The sequence below is a fragment of the Salmo salar genome, chromosome ssa07, assembly GCF_905237065.1.
Source record: "Salmo salar chromosome ssa07, Ssal_v3.1, whole genome shotgun sequence".
NCBI lineage: Eukaryota > Metazoa > Chordata > Actinopteri > Salmoniformes > Salmonidae > Salmo > Salmo salar.
In genome coordinates, this window is record NC_059448.1 from 62,839,441 (window position 1) to 62,864,178 (window position 24,738).

The 24,738-nt window shown below is 44.7% G+C and overlaps 1 protein-coding gene across 1 annotated transcript; it reads left to right on the forward strand.

Annotated features, from left to right (window-relative positions):
- The first annotated feature begins 2,995 nt into the window (after positions 1-2,995).
- LOC123743805 (receptor-type tyrosine-protein phosphatase beta-like) lies at positions 2,996-20,216 on the forward strand. The gene is made up of 3 exons (XM_045722424.1): positions 2,996-3,724; positions 3,983-4,262; positions 19,535-20,216. Exons 1-3 carry the CDS (start codon positions 3,647-3,649, stop codon positions 19,843-19,845), a joined length of 669 nt encoding a protein of 222 aa, XP_045578380.1. The 5' UTR covers positions 2,996-3,646; the 3' UTR covers positions 19,846-20,216.
- Positions 20,217-24,738: the final 4,522 nt, after the last annotated feature.

Consider the following 24,738-nt stretch of genomic DNA (forward strand, 5'->3'; position numbering starts at 1 on the left):
AAATTACTTGTGTCATGCACAAAGTAGATGTCCTAACCGACTTGCCAAAACTACAGTTTGTTAACAAGAAATTTGTGGAGTGGTTGAAAAAGGACTTTTAATGACTCCAACAACCTAAGTGTATGTAAACTTCCGACTTCAACTGTAGATTGGACATGATTCCCTTCAGACCTTTCTGGTAATTCCTGAAAATCTGAAGTGAGTTGCACAATTACTAGCTTGGAATCCATCCTGAGTAGCGTTCCATTTCACTATGGTCTCACTAGTGAAGCAGAGTAGTATTCAGGATGGATTCTAGTCAAAACAAATACCCCCCTGCTCCTTCCTCTTCAAACAAGACATCTATGAGGTCATGTCCTTAACTCCACAAGACGATTCCCACAAACAGCCAAAGTTATTCTCATGAAGCTGCTTTCCCTACAGATCATGCTTTAGAATAGTTTAGTAGTCTGGAACCTCAAACTGAATGCATCACTATTTCACTGAAACAGTAGGGAAGCAGAGTGATATTTGTGTTCCAGGTTCGGGTTTTAGTGCTCAATAGCCGGATGGTCGATAATCTACATTCTGCTTCTCTTCAAGTACATTATATTCATGGGTTGCATGTTTGGTCACAATATTGTTTTAAACGTTCAATTTGGACTGATGCCCGACTGAGCATTTTATTAAATGCATCGCCAATGAGCGCTGAAGATTTCATCAAAAGCGCATTACAGTGGATTGGAAATACAATGAAATTCAAAATGAGGCAAATAATTTGTAGGAAAACGTTGAATGTCGCCAGATTGACTTTCACTAGCTAGCTAAAATTGAGGGGAGGCCACCGGATTTTAGCTAGCTAACGTTAGCATTGCTAGCTATTTTCGACAAACTTTGCTAGCTAATGACAACATTGCCATGTCTAAAGTACATTTGAAGACATGGTAATGCTGGCATTAAGTTGTTTCCTACTAAATATTTGACTACTTTCGCAATATCATCGTATTTCCATGCACTGTAGTGTGATTTTGACGAAACAGTAGTCAGCCTCCGTCCAGAATGCCACCGGTAGAGGGCGGCTTGAGAACGTTCATAACAATGGCATGACACGACCGAGTGATGGAGGTGCAAACCATGAATATGCATGATGGAGGAATATATACACTACATCTGAAAGTGCCATTAAACATATTGTGGTCAGGCATATCTATAAGGACCATTAAACATATTGTGGTCAGGCATATCTATAAGGACCATTAAACATATTGTGGTCAGGCATATCTATGAGGACCATTAAACCTATTGTGGTCAGGCATTTCTATAAGGACCATTAAACATATTGTGGTCAGGCATATCTATAAGGACCATTAAACATATTGTGGTCAGGCATATCTATAAGGACCACATAAGAATCTATCTTGCTGCTGAAAATGTGCAAGGGTTCAATCAAGGAGGATGCAGATTGTTGTTTGTTGTGTGACAATGAATTGAGAAACATTTCACTTTTTGTATGTACTTATGGATGATTTTTGTATTATTATTTGTGATAAAAAAAAAGGTTTTGAATACATAAAATGTTAACCGTCCGTGCATATTGTTTACTGTTAGTAGAGTTGTATCTATCCACTATGTGGGCTTAATGGCCATATTAGCCAGGAGGACAAAGGGATGCGTTCCAAATGGGACCCTAGAGCCTTTAAAGTGCACTACATTTGAACAGGCCCATAGAGCTCTGATCACAAGTAGTGAACTATCTAGAGAAGAGGGTGCCGTTTAGGATGTAAGCCTATGAGTTCTTCCCTTATGTACTACTAATGGACTTGAATGTTGTGATTAGTTCTCTCTTTGTCTGACATAATAACCACAGTAGTAACTCTTTATATATCTGATATAAGCTGTACATATTGTATGTATGCTTTAATGAAATGTACATGTTTGGAGGGCAACACAAGGAGAGGTGCAGGCCTCAAACAGCTGTTTGTGTTGTTCCTACTACTGAGGGGAAAAGGGTTTTTATCTTCTACTGTACGACTGGACATCTGTTCACTAAATACTTGTTGGTGCGGAGGAAATATGTTGCCATTAATCTGTATTCCAACTCTTGTAGTGTTTATTCAAAAAGCGTGTGTAACAACAGACCAAAACTAAAATCTAAAACTTAGCTAAAACTAAAACATTGTGTTGAGTAATTGTTTTGGTGGTTTACTGAGGGTTTAGTACTGAAGCCATACTATGAACTTTAGACAGCTCTGAAGTGTTCTGTTGACTATATTACTGTACTGTACATGGAATATTCCTGGATGTTACTCTAGTACCCTGTGTTGTGCAGAGTTGTACTACCTTGAGAGTACAACGTTGAGAGTTGTACTACCTTGAGAGTACTACGTTGAGAGTTGTACTACCTTGAGAGTACTACGTTGAGAGTTGTACTACCTTGAGAGTACTACGTTGAGAGTTGTACTACCTTGAGAGTACTACGTTGAGAGTTGTACTACCTTGAGAGTACTACGTTCAGAGTTGTACTACCTTGAGAGTACTACGTTCAGAGTTGTACTACCTTGGCTAGACAGTTAGCGGCTTGAAGATGCCACTAAACTGCCCTGTACCTAAACAGAAAATGATACTGTACCTAATGAAACTGCTGATACTATACCTACTGTAAGACGTTGACTTTATAGTCCTTACTGCCAATAAAGAGAAACTGTTTCAAACTATCACACACTGATCTGGTTTTAATTTCATCCTTGTCTCTCTTCAGCATTTAAAAAATGGTAATGTTGTGAAATGTGTTAAAGTGAAATGAGGCACAGCCTCTGAAACATGGCAGATGCCTACAGTATTTCAGGGCTCCAGACTGCACTGTAGATCTGTGAAAATGTAAACGGAAACTGTAGTTGTTGAGGTTTGATGTTGTTGTCATACCCAACAGACTATGCTCAGTTGCCGGAAATTGAAAACGAACTTCAATAGAAAATACATTTCGAGCTCTGAGGTTTACTGAAAGTTTTGGTTTCATCGAGCCAGGCTTCAGAGGGAGAGAGAGAGAGAGAGAGAGAGAGAGAAAGAGAGGGAGTACATACAGGAAGGAAAAAGGAGTGGACTACCTAAAAGTAGTTCTGGAGAACAAAGACTTTTGATGCCCTCTCTCTCTCCAAGGGAGAAAGTTTAGAGACACATATTTTAAAACACATCTATAAAAAAATATATATTTTTATTGAAATTTTACTTATAGAGACAGAAGTAGCAACAGCGCACTATTTGACTCATACCCACCAAAGTTCTGTATTGTAATGTTGCCTTATTCAGAGTCTAGGGGGGTCTGGTTGAATGCTTTGGAAGCTTGGAGCTGGAGTCATACAAACATTCTACTGGTTGAGGATATCCTGTAAGGACTCAAGTATCTCACTGTTTGGACGAGGTGGAATGGATGGAAGTCTCCAATGTGAAACTGTGATCAGTTGTCTTCACACAACATCTACTGGGAGTGCTTAGTACTGAATTTCTGAAGAAAAACATTTCTGGGTGATTTTGGAACACTGTAACTGCAAGGCTTCACAGGACTTTAGTTTTACTCAAGTGGATGAGGCAGTTCTGCTGATTGCCATATCTTTTGGAGTATGGTTTTGGATTATGCACTTTTGGATTTAAATTTTTTGGGACGTGAATAATGTATAAACCAACAATCAAAATGCTGAAATGTAACGTTTTTTGTTTAACACTTTGTGTGGCATCAGGGATTCTCTTGGTAAGTCTAGAAAACTATAATTTCATCCATCATATCCAATGAACCACTTGATGAAAGTCTCATCAAAAAGTTTCAAAAGTTTATATATTTTTATTTCTGTTCATTTATTTGGGAAATGTTGCTGTAGGCTAGAGAGAGATAGAAGCTGCTGTTTGTATGATGCTGTTGTGTTTTGAGTTTCACCAAAACATTTGGTCTCAACAAAGCTTACACATAATTTACAATGTTATTTTGACACATTACATAATATCTTTTCAGTGTGTAGCCGCCGCCGAGGAGCAGAAATGTAGCATAAACGTAACCGAGGCCAACAGCAGTATGGAATCTATAACGTTAAGACTGACTACCGCGGGACAGGACTGTAACTTCACTGTGTTATCTGTGGACAGTAGCTCTGGAGTAACACACTGTGTGGAGGAGCTGGAGGAAAACAGCACGTTTCAATGCCAGGTAGTGAGTTTAGAACCTGGAACATCATACACCCTGGACATCATGTCCACCACAGATGAACAACGGGCCAATGTCACCCAGCAGACCAGTAAGTTGGGGTTTTGTTGGGGATTATATGTTGAGGGAAATAGATTATAGATTTGGTTTTTTTTCTCATTGATTTGTATATTTCAAGTCAATATGTAATAGTATGATTTGTGTACATCAAATGATGCATAGTTTAATCAGTGTTTCATAGTCACTCTTTCTCATTGACTTTTATTATGGAGTAATGCATTTATAATGTCTTAAATCCACACGTCATTAGCTTCTCTGACTGTGTTCTTATGGTTGTCACGTTTCCTCTACTCTTGGTTACATAGTGTGGTTACCTATTCTACTATCTGTTGCAACAGGCTTTTCCACTTGTATCCTAGGAGGGAGAGAGCTCTCTGTTGCCTGTCATCACATCATGCAGTCTTTTTGTTACATTTCATGTGGTTTTCCCTCGGCTTCACCATGACCACAGGAACTGAAACCCTGCTGAGAGAGAGTGATAAACCAGTAAAAGTGTGTGTGTGTGTGTGTGTGTGTGTGTGTGTGTGTGTGTGTGTGTGTGTGTGTGTGTGTGTGTGTGTGTGTGTGTGTGTGTGTGTGTGTGTGTGTGTGTGTGTGTGTGTGTGTGTGTGTGTGTGTGTGTGTGTGTGTGTGTGCGTGTGTGTGCGTGTTTTCTTATGGGTGTATGTGTGTTTGCCTGCACATGTCTGCAAGCGTGTGTCCGCACATGGCTCTACAGTTGTAGGATCTTAATTTGATCCCTCTTTTGTTGCTGAGAACTACACAGCAGGAAATGCAAACTTGTAGAGTATTTTAGTTTTTTAAAGTATTCTGAAGTTTGCAATTTCCCCTTTGAAATGTCATACTTGATTTGCCCTAACGTAACGTAAAAAACGTAAAAAACGGATCAACCCCTATAAAAATGTCCATTAATTATAATCCACATAATAAATTACATTTCCTGTTGCTGTAGGATTATTTTCCTGCTGTAGCAAACTTGCTTAAATGAATATCCTACATCTGTATAAGTGAACATACACTTGGCAGGGGCCCAGAACAGAAGTATCTGACCTTAAGTGTGTATTTCCAGACTCTCTCTCTCTCTCTCCCTCACCCCAGCTATTTCCTGACTCCATTGTTCCTTTGTACTAACGGATACAGGGAGTCCTGTGGGTGGGGTGTGGGAGTGGAGGGCAGGACACTATGTTTGGTTCACAGGGCCTGGGCCGATTAGGGTGCACGGCACCGCTCTTGACCTTCTCAGCATGCTATGTCCCCTTTAACAGACTCTAGTCTGGTCATACATCATACTGAGACCTTTAACAGACTCTAGTCTGGTCATACATCATACTAAGACCTTTAACAGACTCTAGTCTGGTCATACATCATACTGAGACCTTTAACAGACTCTAGTCTGGTCATACATCATACTGAGACCTTTAACAGACTCTAGTCTGGTCCATACATCATACTGAGACCTTTAACAGACTCTAGTCTCATCATACATCATACTAAGACCTTTAACAGACTCTAGTCTGGTCATACTAAGATCTTTAACAGACTCTAGTCTAGTCATACATCATACTAAGACCTTTAACAGACTCTAGTCTAGTCATACATCATACTGAGACCTTTAACAGACTCTAGTCTGGTCATACATCATACTGAGACCTTTAACAGACTCTAGTCTGGTCATACATCATACTGAGACCTTTAACAGACTCTAGTCTAGTCATACATCATACTAAGACCTTTAACAGACTCTAGTCTGGTCATACATCATACTAAGACCTTTAACAGACTCTAGTCTGGTCATACTAAGACCTTTAACAGACTCTAGTCTGGTCATACATCATACTAAGATCTTTAACAGACTCTAGTCTGGTCATACATCATACTAAGATCTTTAACAGACTCTAGTCTGGTCATACATCATACTAAGACCTTTAACAGACTCTGGTCATACATCATACTGAGACTTTTAACAGACTCTAGTCTGGTCATACTAAGACCTTTAACAGACTCTAGTCTGGTCATACATCATACTGACCTTTAACAGACTCTAGTCTGGTCATACATCATACTGAGACCTTTAACAGACTCTAGTCTGGTCATACATCATACTGACCTTTAACAGACTTTAGTCTGGTCATACATCATACTGACCTTTAACAGACTCTAGTCTGGTCATACTAAGACCTTTAACAGACTCTAGTCTGGTCATACATCATACTGAGACCTTTAACAGACTCTAGTCTGGTCATACATCATACTGACCTTTAACAGACTCTAGTCTGGTCATACTAAGATATTTAACAGACTCTAGTCTAGTCATACATCATACTGAGACCTTTAACAGACTCGAGTCTGGTCATACATCATACTGAGACCTTTAACAGACTCTAGTCTGGTCATACATCATACTGAGACCTTTAACAGACTCTAGTCTAGTCATACATCATACTAAGACCTTTAACAGACTCTAGTCTGGTCATACTGAGACCTTTAATAGACTCTAGTCTGGTCATACATCATACTGAGACCTTTAACAGACTCTAGTCTGGTCATACATCATACTAAGACCTTTAACAGACTCTAGTCTGGTCATGCATCATACTGAGACCTTTAACAGACTCTAGTCTGGTCATACATCATACTGAGACTTTTAACAGACTATAGTCTGGTCATACATCATACTGAGACCTTTAACAGACTCTAGTCTGGTCATACATCATACTGACCTTTACCAGACTTTAGTCTGGTCATGCATCATACTGAGACCTTTAACAGACTCTAGTCTGGTCATACATCATACTAAGACCTTTAACAGACTCTAGTCTGGTCATACTAAGACCTTTAACAGACTCTAGTCTAGTCATACATCATACTAAGATCTTTAACAGACTCTAGTCTGGTCATACATCATACTGAGACCTTTAACAGACTCTAGTCTAGTCATACATCATACTAAGACCTTTAACAGACTCTAGTCTGGTCATACTAAGACCTTTAACAGACTCTAGTCTAGTCATACATCATACTAAGACCTTTAACAGACTCTAGTCTGGTCATACATCATACTAAGACCTTTAACAGACTCTAGTCTGGTCATACACTAAGACCTTTAACAGACTCTAGTCTAGTCATACATCATACTAAGATCTTTAACAGACTCTAGTCTGGTCATACATCATACTAAGACCTTTAACAGACTCTAGTCTGGTCATACATCATACTAAGACCTTTAACAGACTCTAGTCTGGTCATACATCATACTAAGACCTTTAACAGACTCTGGTCATACATCATACTGAGAATTTTAACAGACTCTAGTCTGGTCATACATCATACTAAGACCTTTAACAGACTCTGGTCATACATCATACTGAGACCTTTAACAGACTATAGTCTGGTCATACTAAGACCTTTAACAGACTCTAGTCTGGTCATACATCATACTGACCTTTAACAGACTCTAGTCTGGTCATACTAAGATCTTTAACAGACTCTAGTCTAGTCATACATCATACTGAGACCTTTAACAGACTCGAGTCTGGTCATACATCATACTGAGACCTTTAACAGACTCTAGTCTGGTCATACATCATACTGAGACCTTTAACAGACTCTAGTCTGGTCATACATCATACTGAGACCTTTAACAGACTCTAGTCTGGTCATACATCATACTGAGACTTTTAACAGACTCTAGTCTGGTCATCCATCATACTAAGACCTTTAACAGACTCTAGTCTGGTCATACATCCTACTAAGACCTTTAACAGACCCTGATCATACAGTGCATTCGGAAAGTATTCAGACCACTTGACTTTTTCCTTATTTTGTTACATTAGAGCCATATTCTAAAATCGATTAAATAAATAAAAATCCTCATCAATCTACACACAATACCCCATAATGACAAAGTGAAAACAGGGTTTTAGATATTTTAGCAAATACAAAAACAGAAATACCTTATTTACATAAGTATTCAGACCCTTTGCTATGAGACTCGAAATTGAGCTCTGGTGCATCCTGTATCCATTGATCATCCTTCAGATGTTTCTACAACTTGATTGGAGTCCAGCTGTTGTAAATTCAATTGATTGGACATGATTGGAAAGGTGCTCACCTGTCTATATAAGGTCCCACAGTTGACAGTGCATGTCAGAGCAAAAACCAAGCCATGAGGTCGAAGGAATTGTCCTTAGAGCTCCGAGAGAGGATTGTGTCGAGCCACAGACCTGAGGAAGGGTACCAAAACATTTCTGCATCATCGAAGATCCCCAAGAACACAGTGGCCTCTATCATTCTTAAATGGAAGAAGTTTGGAACAAGCAAGACCCTTCCTAGAGCTGGCCGACTGGGCCAAACTGAGCAATCGGGGGAGAAGGCCCTTGGTCAGGGAGGTGACTAAGAACCCGATGGGCACTCTAACAGAGCTCCAGAGTTCCTCTGTGAACCTTCCAGAAGGGCAACCATCTCTGCAGCACTCCACCAATACCAATCAGGCCTTTATGGTAGAGTGGCCAGACAGAAGCCACTCCTCAGTAAAAGGCACATGACAGCCCACTTGGAGTTTGCCAAAAGGCACCCAAAGGACTCTCAGACCATGAGAAACAAGATTCTCTGGTCTGATGAAACCAAGTTTGAACTTCTTGGCTTGAATGCCAAGTGTCACGTCTGGAGGAAACCTGTTACCATCCCTACGGTGAATAATGGTGGTGGCAGCATCATGCTGTGGGGATGTTTTTCAGCGGCAGGGACTGGGAGAATAGTCAGGATCAAGGGAAAGGTGAATGGAGCAAAGTACAGAGAGATCGTTAATGAAAAACCTGCTCCAGAGTGCTCAGGACCTCAGACTGGGGCGAAGTTTCACCATCCAACAGGACAATGACACTAAGCACACAGCCAAGACAACGCAGGAGGGGCTTCGGGACAAGTCTCTGAAGTTCCTTGAGTGGCCCAGCCAGATCCCGGACTTGAACCTGATTGAACATCTCTGGAGAGACCTGAAAATAGCTGTGCAGCGACACTCCCCATCCAACCTGACAGAGCTTGAGAGGATCTGCAGAAAAGAATGGGAAAAACTCCCCGAACACAGGTGTGCACAACTTGTAGCATCATACCCAAGAAGAGTCGAGGCTGTAATCGCTGCCAAAGGTGCTTCAACAAAGTACTGAGTAAAGGGTCTGAATACTTATGTAAATTTGATCATTTCCGTTGTTTAAAAAATAAAAATAAATGCAGAAATCTTGAGAAAACCTGTTTTGCTTTGTCATTATTGGGTATTGTGTGTAGATTGATGAGGCTGTAACGTAACAAATCATTTAGAAAAAGTCAAGCGGTCTGAATACTTTCTGAATGGGTTGTACATTATACTAAGCTCCGCCCCTTTCTGGACACAATGCCCTCCATCAGCTGGAACATCACTTGTTATCCAGAGCTATTTTAACACAGAAAACATTTAGATAACACAGTGGAATTTACAGCATCCATGGCTAGAGTTATCCTACTTACATTTAAACTAATTACAAGAAAATAAATGAATGCATCCTTGTCGTTCCAATGTGACTGTAGACATTAGGAAGTCTACATTCATTGTCTGTGAAATCAGCCACAAAAGGGGTTGCTCTATGCCATGTTAATACGTCCTACCAAATACAATGACATTCTGGCATTCCAGAATGTCATTGTTCTATTCTGTCAGTACCACCACAGGAGAGGCTCGTCAATGCACCACTGTACCCACCCAAATGGGCGCCTGCCTGCCTGGGATAGGGAGTCAGGGCTCGCCTCCTGCCCCCTCCCCACCCATCTAAAAGGTCCCCTTTTTCTCCTCACTCGCTTCCCATCATCCCCTCCCAGCGGGCTAGCGGGGGCCCGGGGCCTGACCGGGGCTGAAGCCGTGGCCAGAGAACTTTAAACAGCCATGAAACAATCCTATCTCCTTCCGCCATCTCCACCACACACCCCTCTACTGATCTGTTCTCAGAGCCTCAGCTTCTCTACTGGTCTGTTCTCAGAGTCTCTCTACTGGTCTGTTCTCAGAGCCTCAGCTTCTCTACTGGTCTGTTCTCAGAGTCTCTCTACTGGTCTGTTCTCAGAGTCTCTCTACTGGTCTGTTCTCAGAGCCTCTCTACTGGTCTGTTCTCAGAGCCTCTCTACTGGTCTGTTCTCAGAGTCTCTCTACTGGTCTGTTCTCAGAGTCTCTCTACTGGTCTGTTCTCAGAGCCTCTCTACTGGTCTGTTCTCAGAGTCTCTCTACTGGTCTGTTCTCAGAGCCTCAGTCTCTCTACTGGTCTGTTCTCAGAGCCTCTCTACTGGTCTGTTCTCAGAGTCTCTCTACTGGTCTGTTCTCAGAGTCTCTCTACTGGTCTGTTCTCAGAGCCTCTCTACTGGTCTGTTCTCAGAGTCTCTCTACTGGTCTGTTCTCAGAGTCTCTCTACTGGTCTGTTCTCAGAGCTCCTTCTCTACTGGTCTGTTCTCAGAGTCTCTCTACTGGTCTGTTCTCAGAGTCTCTCTACTGGTCTGTTCTCAGAGTCTCTCTACTGGTCTGTTCTCAGAGTCTCTCTACTGGTCTGTTCTCAGAGTCTCTCTACTGGTCTGTTCTCAGAGTCTCTCTACTGGTCTGTTCTCAGAGTCCTTCTCTACTGGTCTGTTCTCAGAGTCTCTCTACTGGTCTGTTCTCAGAGTCTCTCTACTGGTCTGTTCTCAGAGTCTCTCTCTACTGGTCTGTTCTCAGAGTCTCTCTACTGGTCTGTTCTCAGAGTCGTCTCTACTGGTCTGTTCTCAGAGTCTCTCTACTGGTCTGTTCTCAGAGTCTCTCTACTGGTCTGTTCTCAGAGTCTCTCTACTGGTCTGTTCTCAGAGTCTCTCTACTGGTCTGTTCTCAGAGCCTCTCTCTACTGGTCTGTTCTCAGAGTCTCTCTACTGGTCTGTTCTCAGAGTCTCTCTACTGGTCTGTTCTCAGAGTCTCTCTACTGGTCTGTTCTCAGAGTCTCTCTACTGGTCTGTTCTCAGAGTCTCTCTACTGGTCTGTTCTCAGAGTCTCTCTACTGGTCTGTTCTCAGAGTCTCTCTACTGGTCTGTTCTCAGAGTCTCTCTACTGGTCTGTTCTCAGAGTCTCTCTACTGGTCTGTTCTCAGAGTCTCTCTACTGGTCTGTTCTCAGAGTCTCTCTACTGGTCTGTTCTCAGAGTCTCTCTACTGGTCTGTTCTCAGAGTCTCTCTACTGGTCTGTTCTCAGAGTCTCTCTACTGGTCTGTTCTCAGAGTCTCTCTACTGGTCTGTTCTCAGAGCCTTCTCTCTACTGGTCTGTTCTCAGAGTCTCTCTACTGGTCTGTTCTCAGAGTCTCTCTACTGGTCTGTTCTCAGAGTCTCTCTACTGGTCTGTTCTCAGAGTCTCTCTACTGGTCTGTTCTCAGAGCCTCTCTACTGGTCTGTTCTCAGAGCTCTCTCTACTGGTCTGTTCTCAGAGTCTCTCTACTGGTCTGTTCTCAGAGCTCTCTCTACTGGTCTGTTCTCAGAGCCTCTCTACTGGTCTGTTCTCAGAGTCTCTCTACTGGTCTGTTCTCAGAGCCTCTCTACTGGTCTGTTCTCAGAGTCTCTCTACTGGTCTGTTCTCAGAGTCTCTCTACTGGTCTGTTCTCAGAGCCTCTCTACTGGTCTGTTCTCAGAGTCTCTCTACTGGTCTGTTCTCAGAGTCTCTCTACTGGTCTGTTCTCAGAGTCTCTCTACTGGTCTGTTCTCAGAGTCTCTCTACTGGTCTGTTCTCAGAGTCTCTCTACTGGTCTGTTCTCAGAGTCTCTCTACTTGTCTGTTCTCAGAGTCTCTCTACTGGTCTGTTCTCAGAGCTCGCTCTCTACTGGTCTGTTCTCAGAGTCTCTCTACTGGTCTGTTCTCAGAGCCTCAGCTTCTCTACTGGTCTGTTCTCAGAGTCTCTCTACTGGTCTGTTCTCAGAGCCTCGCTTCTCTACTGGTCTGTTCTCAGAGTCTCTCTACTGGTCTGTTCTCAGAGTCTCTCTACTGGTCTGTTCTCAGAGTCTCTCTACTGGTCTGTTCTCAGAGTCTCTCTACTGGTCTGTTCTCAGAGTCTCTCTACTGGTCTGTTCTCAGAGTCTCTCTACTGGTCTGTTCTCAGAGTCTCTCTACTGGTCTGTTCTCAGAGTCTCTCTACTGGTCTGTTCTCAGAGTCTCTCTACTGGTCTGTTCTCAGAGCCTCTCTACTGGTCTGTTCTCAGAGTCTCTCTACTGGTCTGTTCTCAGAGTCTCTCTACTGGTCTGTTCTCAGAGCCTCTCTACTGGTCTGTTCTCAGAGTCTCTCTACTGGTCTGTTCTCAGAGTCTCTCTACTGGTCTGTTCTCAGAGTCTCTCTACTGGTCTGTTCTCAGAGTCTCTCTACTGGTCTGTTCTCAGAGCCTCAGTCTCTCTACTGGTCTGTTCTCAGAGTCTCTCTACTGGTCTGTTCTCAGAGTCTCTCTACTGGTCTGTTCTCAGAGTCTCTCTACTGGTCTGTTCTCAGAGCCTCTCTACTGGTCTGTTCTCAGAGTCTCTCTACTGGTCTGTTCTCATAGTCTCTCTACTGGTCTGTTCTCAGAGCTCTCTCTACTGGTCTGTTCTCAGAGTCTCTCTACTGGTCTGTTCTCAGAGTCATCTCTACTGGTCTGTTCTCAGAGTCTCTCTACTGGTCTGTTCTCAGAGCTCTCTCTACTGGTCTGTTCTCAGAGTCTCTCTACTGGTCTGTTCTCAGAGTCTCTCTACTGGTCTGTTCTCAGAGTCTCTCTACTGGTCTGTTCTCAGAGTCTCTCTACTGGTCTGTTCTCAGAGTCTCTCTACTGGTCTGTTCTCAGAGCCTCTCTACTGGTCTGTTCTCAGAGTCTCTCTACTGGTCTGTTCTCAGAGTCTCTCTACTGGTCTGTTCTCAGAGCCTCTCTACTGGTCTGTTCTCAGAGTCTCTCTACTGGTCTGTTCTCAGAGTCTCTCTACTGGTCTGTTCTCAGAGCCTCTCTACTGGTCTCTTCTCAGAGTCTCTCTACTGGTCTGTTCTCAGAGTCTCTCTACTGGTCTGTTCTCAGAGTCTCTCTACTGGTCTGTTCTCAGAGTCTCTCTACTGGTCTGTTCTCAGAGTCTCTCTACTGGTCTGTTCTCAGAGTCTCTCTACTGTTCTGTTCTCAGAGTCTCTCTACTGGTCTGTTCTCAGAGTCTCTCTACTGGTCTGTTCTCAGAGTCTCTCTACTGGTCTGTTCTCAGAGCCTCCTCTCTACTGGTCTGTTCTCAGAGTCTCTCTACTGGTCTGTTCTCAGAGTCTCTCTACTGGTCTGTTCTCAGAGTCTCTCTACTGGTCTGTTCTCAGAGTCTCTCTACTGGTCTGTTCTCAGAGCCTCAGCTTCTCTACTGGTCTGTTCTCAGAGTCTCTCTACTGGTCTGTTCTCAGAGTCTCTCTACTGGTCTGTTCTCAGAGTCTCTCTACTGGTCTGTTCTCAGAGCTCTCTCTACTGGTCTGTTCTCAGAGTCTCTCTACTGGTCTGTTCTCAGAGTCTCTCTACTGGTCTGTTCTCAGAGTCTCTCTACTGGTCTGTTCTCAGAGTCTCTCTACTGGTCTGTTCTCAGAGCCTCTCTACTGGTCTGTTCTCAGAGTCTCTCTACTGGTCTGTTCTCAGAGTCTCTCTACTGGTCTGTTCTCAGAGTCTCTCTACTGGTCTGTTCTCAGAGTCTCTCTACTGGTCTGTTCTCAGAGTCTCTCTACTGGTCTGTTCTCAGAGTCTCTCTACTGGTCTGTTCTCAGAGTCTCTCTACTGGTCTGTTCTCAGAGTCTCTCTACTGGTCTGTTCTCAGAGTCTCTCTACTGGTCTGTTCTCAGAGTCTCTCTACTGGTCTGTTCTCAGAGCCTCAGTCTCTCTACTGGTCTGTTCTCAGAGTCTCTCTACTGGTCTGTTCTCAGAGTCTCTCTACTGGTCTGTTCTCAGAGTCTCTTACTGGTCTGTTCTCAGAGCCTTAGCTCTCTACTGGTCTGTTCTCAGAGCCTCTCTACTGGTCTGTTCTCAGAGTCTCTCTACTGGTCTGTTCTCATAGTCTCTCTACTGGTCTGTTCTCAGAGCCTTAGCTTCTCTACTGGTCTGTTCTCAGAGCCTCTCTACTGGTCTGTTCTCAGAGTCTCTCTACTGGTCTGTTCTCAGAGCCTCTCTACTGGTCTGTTCTCAGAGTCTCTCTACTGGTCTGTTCTCAGAGCCTCAGTCTCTCTACTGGTCTGTTCTCAGAGTCTCTCTACTGGTCTGTTCTCAGAGCCTGCTCTCTACTGGTCTGTTCTCAGAGCTTGCTTCTCTACTGGTCTGTTCTCAGAGTCTCTCTACTGGTCTGTTCTCAGAGTCTCTCTACTGGTCTGTTCTCAGAGTCTCTCTACTGGTCTGTTCTCAGAGTCTCTCTACTGGTCTGTTCTCAGAGTCTCTCTACTGGTCTGTTCTCAGAGCCTTAGCTTCTCTACTGGTCTGTTCTCAGAGTCTCTCTACTGGTCTGTTCTCAGAGTCTCTCTACTGGTCTGTTCTCAGAGTCTCTCTACTGGTCTGTTCTCAGAGTCTCCAGTCTCTCTACTGGTCTGTTCTCAGAGTCTCTCTACTGGTCTGTTCTCAGAGCCTTAGCTTCTCTACTGGTCTGTTCTCAGAGTCTCTCTACTGGTCTGTTCTCAGAGCCTCTCTACTGGTCTGTTCTCAGAGTCTCTCTACTGGTCTGTTCTCAGAGTCTCTCTACTGGTCTGTTCTCAGAGTCTCTCTACTGGTCTGTTCTCAGAGTCTCTCTACTGGTCTGTTCTCAGAGCCTCAGTCTCTCTACTGGTCTGTTCTCAGAGTCTCTCTACTGGTCTGTTCTCAGAGTCTCTCTACTGGTCTGTTCTCAGAGCCTCAGCTTCTCTACTGGTCTGTTCTCAGAGTCTCTCTACTGGTCTGTTCTCAGAGTCTCTCTACTGATCTGTTCTCAGAGCCTCAGCTTCTCTACTGGTCTGTTCTCAGAGTCTCTCTACTGGTCTGTTCTCAGAGCCTCAGCTTCTCTACTGGTCTGTTCTCAGAGTCTCTCTACTGGTCTGTTCTCAGAGCCTCGTCTCTCTACTGGTCTGTTCTCAGAGTCTCTCTACTGGTCTGTTCTCAGAGTCTCTCTACTGGTCTGTTCTCAGAGTCTCTTTAATGGTCTGTTCTCAGAGCCTCAGTCTCTCTACTGGTCTGTTCTCAGAGTCTCTCTACTGGTCTGTTCTCAGAGTCTCTCTACTGGTCTGTTCTCAGAGTCTCTCTACAGGTCTGTTCTCAGAGTCTCTTACTGGTCTGTTCTCAGAGCCTCAGCTTCTCTACTGGTCTGTTCTCAGAGTCTCTCTACTGGTCTGTTCTCAGAGTCTCTCTACTGATCTGTTCTCAGAGCCTCAGCTTCTCTACTGGTCTGTTCTCAGAGTCTCTCTACTGGTCTGTTCTCAGAGCCTCAGCTTCTCTACTGGTCTGTTCTCAGAGTCTCTCTACTGGTCTGTTCTCAGAGCCTCTCTACTGGTCTGTTCTCAGAGTCTCTCTACTGGTCTGTTCTCAGAGTCTCTCTACTGGTCTGTTCTCAGAGCCTCTCTACTGGTCTGTTCTCAGAGTCTCTCTACTGGTCTGTTCTCAGAGTCTCTCTACTGGTCTGTTCTCAGAGTCTCTCTACTGGTCTGTTCTCAGAGTCTCTCTACTGGTCTGTTCTCAGAGTCTCTCTACTGGTCTGTTCTCAGAGTCTCTCTACTGGTCTGTTCTCAGAGTCTCTCTACTGGTCTGTTCTCAGAGTCTCTCTACTGGTCTGTTCTCAGAGTCTCTCTACTGGTCTGTTCTCAGAGTCTCTCTACTGGTCTGTTCTCAGAGCCTCAGTCTCTCTACTGGTCTGTTCTCAGAGTCTCTCTACTGGTCTGTTCTCAGAGCCTCTCTACTGGTCTGTTCTCAGAGTCTCTCTACTGGTCTGTTCTCAGAGCCTTAGCTTCTCTACTGGTCTGTTCTCAGAGTCTCTCTACTGGTCTGTTCTCAGAGCCTCAGTCTCTCTACTGGTCTGTTCTCAGAGTCTCTCTACTGGTCTGTTCTCAGAGCCTTAGCTTCTCTACTGGTCTGTTCTCAGAGCCTTAGCTTCTCTACTGGTCTGTTCTCAGAGTCTCTCTACTGGTCTGTTCTCAGAGTCTCTCTACTGGTCTGTTCTCAGAGTCTCTCTACTGGTCTGTTCTCAGAGTCTCTCTACTGGTCTGTTCTCAGAGTCTCTCTACTGGTCTGTTCTCAGAGCCTTAGCTTCTCTACTGGTCTGTTCTCAGAGTCTCTCTACTGGTCTGTTCTCAGAGTCTCTCTACTGGTCTGTTCTCAGAGTCTCTCTACTGGTCTGTTCTCAGAGTCTCAGTCTCTCTACTGGTCTGTTCTCAGAGTCTCTCTACTGGTCTGTTCTCAGAGCCTTAGCTTCTCTACTGGTCTGTTCTCAGAGTCTCTCTACTGGTCTGTTCTCAGAGCCTCTCTACTGGTCTGTTCTCAGAGTCTCTCTACTGGTCTGTTCTCAGAGTCTCTCTACTGGTCTGTTCTCAGAGTCTCTCTACTGGTCTGTTCTCAGAGTCTCTCTACTGGTCTGTTCTCAGAGCCTCAGTCTCTCTACTGGTCTGTTCTCAGAGTCTCTTTACTGGTCTGTTCTCAGAGTCTCTCTACTGGTCTGTTCTCAGAGCCTCAGCTTCTCTACTGGTCTGTTCTCAGAGTCTCTCTACTGGTCTGTTCTCAGAGTCTCTCTACTGATCTGTTCTCAGAGCCTCAGCTTCTCTACTGGTCTGTTCTCAGAGTCTCTCTACTGGTCTGTTCTCAGAGCCTCAGCTTCTCTACTGGTCTGTTCTCAGAGTCTCTCTACTGGTCTGTTCTCAGAGCCTCAGTCTCTCTACTGGTCTGTTCTCAGAGTCTCTCTACTGGTCTGTTCTCAGAGTCTCTCTACTGGTCTGTTCTCAGAGTCTCTTTAATGGTCTGCTCTCAGAGCCTCAGTCTCTCTACTGGTCTGTTCTCAGAGTCTCTCTACTGGTCTGTTCTCAGAGTCTCTCTACTGGTCTGTTCTCAGAGTCTCTCTACTGGTCTGTTCTCAGAGTCTCTCTACTGGTCTGTTCTCAGAGCCTCAGCTTCTCTACTGGTCTGTTCTCAGAGTCTCTCTACTGGTCTGTTCTCAGAGTCTCTCTACTGATCTGTTCTCAGAGCCTCAGCTTCTCTACTGGTCTGTTCTCAGAGTCTCTCTACTGGTCTGTTCTCAGAGCCTCAGCTTCTCTACTGGTCTGTTCTCAGAGTCTCTCTACTGGTCTGTTCTCAGAGCCTCAGTCTCTCTACTGGTCTGTTCTCAGAGTCTCTACTGGTCTGTTCTCAGAGTCTCTCTACTGGTCTGTTCTCAGAGTCTCTTTAATGGTCTGTTCTCAGAGCCTCAGTCTCTCTACTGGTCTGTTCTCAGAGTCTCTCTACTGGTCTGTTCTCAGAGTCTCTCTACTGGTCTGTTCTCAGAGTCTCTCTACTGGTCTGTTCTCAGAGTCTCTCTACTGGTCTGTTCTCAGAGTCTCTCTACTGGTCTGTTCTCAGAGCCTCTCTACTGGTCTGTTCTCAGAGTCTCAGTCTCTCTACTGGTCTGTTCTCAGAGTCTCTCTACTGGTCTGTTCCTCAGAGCCTCTCAACTTGTCTGTTCTCAGAGCCTCAGTCTCTCTACTGGTCTGTTCTCAGAGTCTCTCTACTGGTCTGTTCTCAGAGTCTCTCTACTGGTCTGTTCTCAGAGTCTCTCTACTGGTCTGTTCTCAGAGTCTCTTTAATGGTCTGTTCTCAGAGCCTCAGTCTCTCTACTGGTCTGTTCTGGTCGTAGTTCTATGAATTTCTGTGTTTCTCTGACTGATGAAACACGGTGTAACAGCAATGTCATCAGCCTCTGTGTAGTTTCATTTACCACCACACCTCTGATGAGACATAGTATAACAGTGATGCCAGTCATTCCTCTCAGAGAGTAAAGCCTTGTAGCTCTGTTTACTTTCTGTGAAGATCTGCCTGCTGTCACTCCTCTCTTAACGAAACATTGTGTAACAGCGCCGTTCATCCGTCATTCCCCTGACCAGTCATTCCCCTGACCTGTCATTTCCCTTACCTGTCATTCCCCTGACCTGTCATTCCCCTGACCAGTCATTCCCCTGACCTGTCATTCCCCTGACCTGTCCTTCCCAGACCAGCCATTCCCCTGACCAGTCATTCCCCTGACCAGTCATTCCCCTGACCAGTCATTCTCCAGACCAGTCATTCCCCTGACCCGTCATTCCCCTGACCCGTCATTCCCATAGCCCATCATTCCCTTGACCTGTCATTCCCCTGACCAGTCATTCCCCTGACCAGTCATTCCCCAGACCAGTCATTCCCCTGACCTGTCATTCCCCTGACCCGTTTTCACCCTGTCCTGTCATTCCCCATACCCGTCATTCCCCTAACCAGTCATTCCCCTGACCCGTCATTCCCCTGATCCGTCATTCCCCTGTCCCGTCATTGCCCTGACCCGTCATCCCCCTGAACAGTCATTCCCCTGGCCTGTCATTCCCCTGACCCGTCATTTCCCTGGTCTGTCGTTCACCCTGATCTGTCGTTCACCCTGATCTGTCGTTCCCCTGACCCGTCGTTCCCCTGACCCGTCTTTCCCCTGACCCGTCATCCCCCTGACCCATCATTCCCCTGACCCATCATTCCCCTGGCCTGTCATTCCCCTGACCTGTCATTCCCCTGGCCTGTCATTCCCCTGACCTACTACATGGTTCTCTGTGTAGTTCTGCCTAGCACCACTCCTCTGGTGATGATGTTGTCTAACAGTTATTATTTTGACCATCTAACTTGTCTGTTATGTAGCCATTGTTATGACAGTGATCCCGCCCTGACATTGTAACTGCTTTTGGATCAGATTTTGAAATATAGTTGAATAACTTGTTTGCTTGAATATCAAATTTACCTGTGCTTTATAAGTGAATTGCCAACTTGACTTTTGTTTAAACTTAGCTTGATGTATGGTATCTTGTTTCAGTCATTGACCATGTTCTGTTATAATATCCACCCTGCACAGCCAGAAGAGGACTGGCCACCCCTCATAGCCTGGTTCCTCTCTAGGTTTCTTCCTAGGTTTTTGGCCTTTCTAGGGAGTTTTTCCTAGGGAGTTTTTCCTAGCCACCGTGCTTCTTTCACATGCATTGCTTGCTGTTTGGGGTTTTAGGCTGGGTTTCTGTACAGCACTTTGAGATATCAGCTGATGTACGAAGGGCTATATAAATAAATTTGATTTGATTTGATTGACAGCCCATTCTATCTCTCAGGTCCATCCACAGTCAGTGGCCTACAGGTATCAGAGACCTCAGACAGCCTGGGAGTTTCCTGGCAGCCTGGCCCTGGAAGGACTGAGCGCTTCAGGCTACTGCTGACCGACCCAGTGGGTGTGGTGAGGAACCTGACTCTGGAGAGCACCACTAAAAACTATATTGTCACCGACCTGGTCCCAGGGCGCGTGTATAACATCACCATGGTGACGGAGGCCGGGGGACGCCAGAGTACCACCTCAAGACAAATACAGACAGGTAAGGATTCAGTCATGATATGGGATTCATTGGAATGGACTCTCCTTAGATGACTTCAGCATCTGTAACAGCAACGTAACATCTATTTGTTAGAGTCATCACAATAATTAGAAATAGAAATTCACCAAATTCCAGGAAAGCATGCACTTCGGTGACCAGCTATTTATTTTAAGCTTTGAGCTTCTCACACAGTCATCAGCCCACACGAATAATGGGATAGTGAGTATATGGAAGATGCCAACCTCTCCTCTGCTCCCTGCATCCTGTGGTTCTGTGTGTATGGGAAAGACTGAGTGTTAGGGTCTGGTATGGACACAGGGCTCAAGCTTGCTTTCCTTCCCAACAGAGTCCCTACACAAACAAGCCTGTTTCCTTCACAACAGAGTCCCTACCCAACCAACCCTGCTTTCTTTCCCAACAGAGTCCCTACCCAACCAAGCCTGTTTCCTTCCCAACGGAGTCCCTACCCAACCAAGCCTGCTTCTTTCCCAACAGAGTCCCTACCCAACCAAGCCTGTTTCCTTCACAACAGTGTCCCTACCCAACCAAGTCTGCTTTTCCCAACAGAGGTCCCTACCCAACCAAGCCTGTTTCCTTCCCAACAGAGTCCCTACCCAACCAAGCCTGCTTTCCTTCCCAACAGAGTCCCTGCACCCAACCAAGCCTGCTTTCTTTCCCAACAGAGTCCCTACCCAACCAAGCCTGCTTTCCTTCCCAACAGAGTCCCTACCCAACCAAGCCTGCTTTCTTTCCCAACAGAGTCCCTACCAACCAAGCCTGCTTTCTTTCCCAACAGAGTCCCTACCCAACCAAGCCTGCTTTCTTTCCCAACAGAGTCCCTACCCAACCAAGCCTGTTTCCTTCCCAACAGAGTCCCTACCCAACCAAGCCTGTTTCCTTCCCAACAGAGTCCCTACCCAACCAAGCCTGCTTTCTTTCCCAACAGAGTCCCTACCCAACCAAGCCTGCTTTCTTTCCCAACAGAGTCCCTACCCAACCAAGCCTGTTTCCCTTCCCAACAGAGTCCCTACCCAACCAAGCCTGCTTTCTTTCCCAACAGAGTCCCTACCCAACCAAGCCTGCTTTCTTTCCCAACAGAGTCCCTACCCAACCAAGCCTGCTTTCCCTTCCCAACAGGTCCCTACCCAACCAAGCCTGCTTTCTTTCCCAACAGAGTCCCTACCCAACCAAGCCTGTTTCCTTCCCAACAGAGTCCCTACCCAACCAAGCCTGCTTTCTTCCCAACAGAGTCCCTACCCATCCAAGCCTGCTTTCTTTCCCAACAGAGTCCCTACCCAACCAAGCCTGCTTTCTTTCCCAACAGAGTCCCTACCCAACCAAGCCTGTTTCCTTCCCAACAGAGTCCCTACCCAACCAAGCCTGTTTCCTTCCCAACAGAGTCCCTACCCAACCAAGCCTGTGTCAGTCTTTAACTGTCCAGGATTGGTGTGAATTTCATCCACAATATATTCATGCCATCGTAAACCTCCGACTTAGGCTGACTTTATCTATTGGTTTATAAGCATCACCATTAGCTTATTCAGAAGCAGCAGCTACTCTTCCTGGGGGCCAAAAAAAACATGAAACACGATAAGTCACAAAACACTGACACACTGATAGACAAGGACAGTCACACATATGTGACCGACCGACTTGATTCGGTCTTATGTGCAAAATTTGAAATTGTGTTTTTTTTACATTGCATAAAAGTAGAGGCTCGGAGCTATAAAATGGTATATCTGTCACGCCCTGATCTGTTTCACCTCTTTGTACTTGTCTCCACATCGTTACGTCACACGGCCTGCACTTGATTCCTGATCATATCATACGCTGCAGTTGAGGAACATTGGGAAAGTAATTCTGCTTTGAAAGTTGATCAACTCTTAACCTCACTTTTTTGAAAACATTGCTCTTGGAATGTTTTTGGTTCGTCTACTGGAGAGCTCTTCTTTGTCTACACCCATTCAGCATTGTCCACAACCTCCAAAGCCATAGCCTCACCCATGTCTTTAAGGATTCACATGTGAGGCCATGTATTTCAAGACTAAAGGCTGGTTTATACTACGGTACCAGAGTGTGCTCTGGGCGTTCGTAAACTCAGAGTGTTGTCAGATTGTCCATTTGTAAATCAGAGCGCTGTCAGATTGTCCATTTGTAAACTCAGAGCCTTGTCAGATTGTCCATTTGTAAACTCAGAGCCTTGTCAGATTGTCCATTTGTAAACTCAGAGCATTGTCAGATTGTCCATTTGTAAACTCAGGAGTGTTGTCGAGATTGTCCATTTGTAAACTCAGAGCGTTGTCAGATTGTCCATTTGTAAACTCAGAGCATTGTCAGATTGTCCATTTGTAAACTCAGAGCATTGTCAGATTGTCCATTTGTAAACTCAGAGCATTGTCAGATTGTCCATTTGTAAACTCAGAGCATTGTCAGATTGTCCATTTGTAAACTCAGAGCGTTGTCAGATTGTCCATTTGTAAACTCAGAGCGTTGTCAGATTGTCCATTTGTAAACTCAGAGCATTGTCAGATTGTCCATTTGTAAACTCAGAGCGTTGTCAGATTGTCCATTTGTAAACTCAGAGCGTTGTCAGATTGTCCATTTGTAAACTCAGAGCATTGTCAGATTGTCCATTTGTATATTCAGAGCATTTTCGCTCTCGAGCATTCAGAGCGCACACTGGACGCTCTGGCCGAGGAGTAGGGTTGTTCTGACCTCACAACGACAGTAAAGCACCTAAACTAACTGACCAACGTTGGCTAGCTTGCTAGCTACTTCCAGTACAAATGAGAGAACACCTCACATCTGACCATTTTACTCACCCTCAGCAGAGCTGGTTAGGCTGTTTTCATGTTATCCAGAGTGTTACTTGCATAGTGGGAGTCTTTTGTTTAGACACGTAGCTAGCTAGCTAAACAATGAACCATGATCCCAACTCATAACATTACTACCCTGCATGAAACTGCAGGTGTTAGATAACCAACCAGGTTCAACGTTAGCTAGTCAACATTAGGCTATAATTGTTTCTGTTTTTGCGGTTTGCCTTGTTAATAGAGCCAAAAACATTGGAGAAGTGGTTTACCTTCATACACCTCCGTTTTGGATAGATAACTCTTCGTGTTGTTGTTTGTTTAGTGTTTTCCCATTTTCCCAGAATTGGTTAGAAGTCTGTGGATTCTTCAATTACATTGAGCTGATTTCTGACATGCTGTTCCCTTGTTTTTCCGTAGTGTATTTCTGTATTGTTTTAGTGATTCACCATAATGAAGGTTAGGCTCGCAGGTTTTCTGGGTTTCTATGTTATTGGTTGGACAGGTTTCTCAATTCCTTTCTTAGGTTTTTGCGATTTCTTCCATCAAACCATTTGTCATTGTTGTTTCATTTTCTTTTGATTTTCTGTTTGACATTTTTTGATTTGATAGGGGAAGCTGAGGAGTGAAATATACTGTTTAGGTTTTTTTTTTCTACTAATAGTGAAGTTTACACCTTCACTATTACAGTGCATTTTGTCCAAGAAGTTGTCTAAAAGGGATTAGAATTTGCTCTCTCTGTCTCTCTTCCCTCTCCCTCTCTCCCTCTCTATCCCTCACTCTCTCCCTCTCTTCCTCTCCTCCCCTCTCCCTTCTCATTTCTCCCTCCCTCCCCCTTGCTTCTTCCTCTCTCCCTTGCTTTTTTTCTCCCCCCATCTTTCTCACCCCCCCCTTTCTCCCCTCTCCCTTTTTTTTTTTTTTTTTTTTTTTCTCCTCTCACCCCTCCCCTGTCTCTCTCTCACCTCTCACTCCCCTGTTTCCTCCGTCTTCTCCCGCCCTCCCCCTCCTCCCTCTCTCTTCATTCCTCCCTCCCCTCCCTCTCTCCTGTCTCTCTTCTCTCCAGTGCCCCATGCCGGCTTCCAACCTGAAGAAGAACAATAACACCCAGGACAGTTTGAGGGGGCATCATGGAGTCAACCCCAGGTGATGGACTCTATAGTGGTGACTCTTGTCCTCGTCTGGAACCACCCTCTGGGAGAAGACCCTGTCATCTGACACCACAAGCGTCTCTTCCACCAGCTGACACCGGACGGACCTATCAGGTGTCTGTCGCCACCAAGAGCTGAGAGCCCTCCAACCAATCAACTGCCTCGCTAACACAGGTGACAGTAGACATAACCAGGAAAATATCTGTAAACCAGACACCCTGTGTCGTGGTCAGAAAACGTCTTGTCCCTGGTCTAACATGCTAACAATTAGTGTTCAGAAAACCACTGAAGCCTTTATTTGGTGAGAGCAGCACTTTCCTGTTGAAGATAATTTCTGCTATTAAAGCCAAGAGGATAAAGGGGGAGATGGTATCAAGTGTGACTGTTTAATTTAAACACTTTGTTATTAAGGGTTCAAGAAGAGCTCATTGAGGCTCTCGATAATGTCTAAGATCATAACTATGTGTTTACACCATGAATGAATCAAGTGGATTAGAATTAGCCTTAATGTGTAGTCGTGTTTTGTGTCAGCCTGCATGCTTCCCAGCAGAAAGTTCAGAGTTCCTGCATATATATGATGACATTTGGTGAGGGGTTTGTTGTTAGGTGAGGGGTTTGTTGTTAGGTGAGGGGTTTGTTGTTAGGTGAGGGGTTGGGTTTGTTGTTAGGTGAGGGGGTTTGTTGTTAGGTGAGGGGGTTTGTTCTTAGGTGAGGTTTTTTTCAGGTGTTTTGGCACCATCATTCTTTTTCTGGAGGCAAGCCAGTCGATGGCCAAAGTCTATAACCCTTCGTCGGTGATTGGTCAACAGCGGAGATTCTTCAATAAAGTCTTTGTTGTCATTCAACGAGAGAAGACTGTTTTTTATGCCAATATTTTCATTGAGAAATATTGCACCGAACATCTTACTTAGATGTAAAATTACACAACTAATGTCAAAATGTATGAAAGATTTCGAGTTTGAGCTTTGATTCTTTTAGACTATTTACA